Genomic DNA, 5,000 nt, shown 5'->3' with positions numbered 1-5,000 from the left:
AAACTCTTCTTTTCTTTTTTTCTAAGTCTTATCACTTTGTTTTATCTTTAATCCATCTTACTTTGACTTGTCTAATCTTTTGTAACTCTTCCTTTTAATACCTTTTTATCCTTTATTAATTAATGGTGAGATACTTTTAATTAATAAGTTTTTATCACTGGCTTTTTTTTTTTTCGTCTTTATCCATCCTTCTTCAAAATATCTGTAGCTATTTTTTCACGTATTTTCTATCCTTTAAAAAGAAACTGAGAGCGAGTTACTTTCATCCTGACAACGTTCATTACTTGTTATTTTTTTCTCTCATTTTTTATCCATCTTTCTTCGTTTCATCTTATCTCTGTAACCCTCTTTCTTCATTTTCTTTCTATCCATCAAAGAGAGAAAATGAAGACTTTTTTTTACCCAATCAACTTTTATCACTTGTTATTTTTCTTTTTTTTCCATTTTTTCTCCACCTTTCTTCACTCTGTAAATCTCCTTTCATTATCTATTCCTAGTAAAGATAAGGTTCTTTATTTTCAGCCAGCCAACTTTTACCTCCTACCACACTTCATCTTTTCTCGGATTTTTTCACGTCACTATAAGGTTTCTTTGTCCACAGTCTTATCTACCCTTAAGTAAAAAAAAAAAAACATGAGAAATGTACTTTTTAGCCTGACAACTTTCATCTTTACTACACATCATAGTTTCTCCATTTTTTTTTTCTTTATAACTCCGAAGGAAGTAGAAGGAATCTACTTTTAATCCGTCATCTGTCGTATGTTATTTTCCATTCTTTTTTTCTATCTTCACAAGTTTCCCTTCCATAAATCAATAGAAAACTGATAAATTCCTTTAAGAACCTGACAACCAATAGATTTAGCTCGTAGAATCCTCGTGACCTCATGAAACTTATAAAAACAATCTATTATAAATTAGAATTGCATACAAATAAGAATATTACAAGGCACAATACTGAACTAGCTGAGTATCACGGAGCCGTCGCAGGAATTAACAAAATCATCTAAGGTGTTGTGTGGTGACTGATGGTGTGGTATGGTGCCGTGTTGCGCCTGGCCGTGAGTGTGATGGCCGGTGGAGAGATGTGGCTGTGGTGATGTACGGTGATTATTGCGATAAGGTGCTGTGGTTATGGCTACCGAATTCATAGCGTTGAGATTAGAAGATTCAAGATAGAGGGGATTGTAAAAGACTTATGAATAATAATCTAAGAATAAAAGAATAGTAATCCCAGTGACATTAATAATTAAACCATGAATATTCACATTTCTCTTTCCTCTTCTCGTCATCCCTTCATGATTTTCAAAGACGCAAACGAACTAGACTAGGGGGAATGAGGAGCGACTGACAAGAGGACGTTGATGTATGAACAGGCACACGTGGAAGCCATTGGCGGTGATGGGGAGTCGTCTTGCTCGCAGGAGGTGCAAATAAAACACTCCCTTCTCGACCTCCAGCCGCCGCGTCCTCGTTCCCGTCAGATTGAGGAGAGAGGAAAGGAGAGGTGAGGAGATTAAAGGTCATATGAGAGCGAACAGAGAGAAAGAGAGGAGGGTCTGGTGAATGGAGAGGATATGGAGAGGGTAGGTGCGGTGAAAGGGAAGGAAAGGTAGAAAAGGTTAAGGAAGTAGGAGTAGGATATGTGAAAAAGAAAAAAGATAAGTGATGGGTATATTTGTTGATAAGGGAGGGAAGAAAGAGAGGGAAAAGGAGAGAAAGAGAGAGGAGGAAAGGTAGAGGTGATATGATGGGAAGGATTAAGTGAGAGGAAAAGGAGAATGAAGGTGAGGGGAAGTGAAGGAGAAAGAAGAAATCAGGTAAGGAGGGATAAGAAAGAGAAGAGGGAAGGAAAGAAAGAGGAAGAGATGAAGTGGGAAAGGATAAGAAAGAGAGAGAGAGAGAGAGAGAGAGAGAGAGAGAGAGAGAGAGAGAGAGAGAGAGAGAGAGAGAGAGAGAGAGAGAGAGAGAGAGAGAAGGGAAGGAAGGGGGAAGAGATCAGGTGAGGGAAGATAAGAAAGAGGAGAGAGAAAGGAGGGAAGGAAAGGAGGTCAGGTGAGGGGAAGGGAAGGGGAATGATTCAGGTGAGGGGAAGGACTGAGGCCGCTGTGTTTCCTCTTATCAATAGTGACCTGGGGAGGTAGTGACCTTTCCCCTCTCCTTCCCCTCTCCCTTCCCTCTCCCTCCCCTCTCCATCCCACTGGCGCTGAGGAGTTTGAGTTACACAGCATCTGGTGACGCCTAAGACGCCTTCACCCCGCCGCCGCCGTCGCTGCCTCCGTCGCCCGCGACGCCCAACACAAATAAACGAACAATCCTTCAGCGACGATTGTTTAGCGAGTCCCCTTACCTCCCCTCTCCTCCCCTCACCTCCTCTTACCTCCCCTCCCCTCATCTCCCTCCATACCTCGTGCTGAGCCTGTGGAAACACACACACACACACACACACACACACACACACACACACACACACACACACACACACACACACGTGGTGACATAAGGTGGCGAAGGATCTCTTAACAAGCAGTAGTGTTCCTCAAAGGTCCCGCGTGACTAACAGACGCCAGGACGAGTGCGGCGCCCTCAGAGGAGCCGCGCCGCTGCAGGACACGAGGTGGAGTGAGAGGGAATGGAAGGAATGGAAGGGTAAAGAACAGGGATGCGGGGAGAGTAGAGTGACATGGATGTGGAAGACGAGAAGGTGTTATTACACGTGAAGCTACATAGACGGGAACAAGAGAGAGGGAAATGGAAAAAGAGAAGTGGCGCGCCTGTATGAGGGAAGGCCAGGGAGGTCAAGGCGGCTTCATTCTGCTGACCAGCGACACTGACCTCCTCAGGGCAGTGAAGTCAGGTCACTGCCTCAGTGAATGGCGAGGGCAGGGCAGGATGGTGTCGCGGACGGTGTCACGGTGAGGTGGGGAGGATTTGTCTCTCCCTCCCTCCCTCCTTACCTTCCTTCCTCCCTCCCTCCCTCCCTCGCTGATGAACGGTCTGATATCTTATCCCAATTTCCTCCTCCTAAGGGTATCGAGTTCCTGGCGGAGGTGCCAAGGAAATTCTCCCCCCTCATACAAACACACACACACACACACACATACACACACACGCGGCGCCTCACCTGTATTATAGGTGACCGCCCCAGGCACCCTCCATGCGCCACACGTTGAAGGCGTAGCTGAGACGCTCGTGGGCCACGTAGGTGCAGGAGGAGGAGAGCCGCTGGTCGTGCGCGTCGGTGTCCAGCACCTGGTACAAGAAGTCAATGTAGCGGATGGCCAGCTTGAGGGTCTGGATCTTGGACAGCTTGTCGGAGGGCAGCGTGGGGATGATCTTGCGCAGCGACGTGAACGCCTCGTTGAGGCTCTGCGTCCGCTGCCGCTCCCGCACGTTGGCCAGCACCCGCGCCTGCTGCAGCTCCTCAGAGCTTTGCGGAGACTTTTTCCTCGCCTTAGCCAGCCGTCCCTCCTCTGAGTCTTCATCGAGGCGCCGCTTACGGCCGCGTGGCTCGTCCTCCCCCGACGTGGTCTGCGACTCATGGCCGCCACACGAGCTGCGCGGACTAAGGTCCTCCATGAGGGAGGTGAAGGCGGGGGGCGCACGCCGCACAGGCTCATGACTGTCCGTGAACTCCTGCAGCGGAAGGGTGTAGGGCGGCGGCGAGTACTCGCACTTGACGGTCACCATCTGTCCCTGCATGGCGTCTTCCCCGCGCTGCACCATCACGAGCGTCGCCAGGCACTCACCATCCCCAGCCTGCTGCGACACCACCCGGAGCCCTCGGTCCCGCCACAGCCGCGGCGTCGTGCTCACATACACACTTTGGAGTCGTGCTCTTGGTCACTGGGTGTCGCACAAAACCCTCGCCACTCGCGTGAGGACACTAGACCCGGCGGCGGGAAACACGTTTTCCCTGGCGGTGTGGCGGAGCGACAGACCAACGCCGGAGGTGATACCGACAACCACTACCACTGGTGTCCGGGGTGGCTTGCTGCTGAGGCAGCCTGTATCTCCAGACGATGTGGCACCCTGGCACTGGCACTGGTTGCCGCCGTGCCTCTCAGTCCTTTAGGGGCCCACCCATTCTGCTTACAGGCGGCGTCAGCCTCCCATAGAGGAGCATGCATCCATGACCTCCAGGCCTGACTGGCCGGCGCTGTTTTGTGCATAAAACAGGTGTTTGGTGTTTTATAATTCTTATCAATTAAGGCGCGAATGAGGGCGACAGCGGGCACTCCTCAGAGGGGCGGGCCACCTGCAAAACTCCTCCCCACCAGCCTCCCAGCCAATCAGCTGCAGCTTGTCGTCGCCCGCCATTCGAGCTAGGCCATGCCGCGGGCTGCTCACTGGGCGCGGGGCCTTAGAGCGAGGGTGTCGGGCGTGTACTACTGTCCATGCCACCCCCGCCCACCGCCCCCACTGTGGCGACCCTCCCACGGCCTCTCCCAGCGTCATTCCTCTCAACTAACACGATGGAGACCTGCACGCGCGTCCCCGTGCCTGGAGGGGCTACCTGGGCCGCGATGGTGTGACAGGCCAGAGGGGAGGGCCACGTGTGGGGCACCAGTAGCCAGGGGAGCACGGGACATCTGTCTGAATGTCAAGAGTGCCGGTGGCCAAGGAGTGCCAGAGGGATGAAGGCACCGCTAATGCTGATCTCTATCTGGCCATGTCGATCGTGTGTTGACAGCTGACAACCGTGAAGGTATATAGTCCATCAGGGCTGACTTGACAAGGCTGCCTAGATGTGTGTGTGTGTGTGTGTGTGTGTGTGTGTGCTGTTATTCCTGCAGCAACAACAACATCAGCAGCAGCGAGAGAGAGAGAGAGAGAGAGAGAGAGAGAGAGAGAGAGAGAGAGAGAGAGAGAGAGAGAGAGAGAGAGAGAGAGAGATTCACTCTTCCAAAGTCATAAAAGAAAAAAAAAGAAAAGTTGAATATCAAGGTGAGTATTTTTGAGCAACGCTTGTCAGTTTGGTCTTGTGTTCCCTGATGACTCAC

At 50.7% G+C, this 5,000-nt stretch overlaps 2 protein-coding genes across 2 annotated transcripts in view; one reads left to right on the top strand and one right to left on the bottom strand.

The window, feature by feature from the left end:
- Positions 1-4,178, bottom strand: part of LOC135108052 (twist-related protein 2-like) — a 24,123-nt gene extending 19,945 nt beyond the window's left edge. Inside the window, exon 1 of the mRNA XM_064018642.1 lies at positions 3,122-4,178. Coding sequence (XP_063874712.1) covers positions 3,127-3,723 — 597 coding nt within the window. The 5' untranslated portion in view covers positions 3,724-4,178 and the 3' untranslated portion in view covers positions 3,122-3,126. The remainder of the gene's footprint in view (positions 1-3,121) is intronic.
- LOC135108051 (hydroxylysine kinase-like) overlaps positions 1-5,000 on the top strand; it is a 62,324-nt gene that overhangs the window by 42,914 nt on the left and 14,410 nt on the right. The gene's annotated exons all lie outside the window — the stretch shown is intronic.

Source organism: Scylla paramamosain, chromosome 16 (genome assembly GCF_035594125.1).
Source record: "Scylla paramamosain isolate STU-SP2022 chromosome 16, ASM3559412v1, whole genome shotgun sequence".
NCBI lineage: Eukaryota > Metazoa > Arthropoda > Malacostraca > Decapoda > Portunidae > Scylla > Scylla paramamosain.
This window is presented reverse-complemented; position numbering and strand designations above follow the sequence as displayed.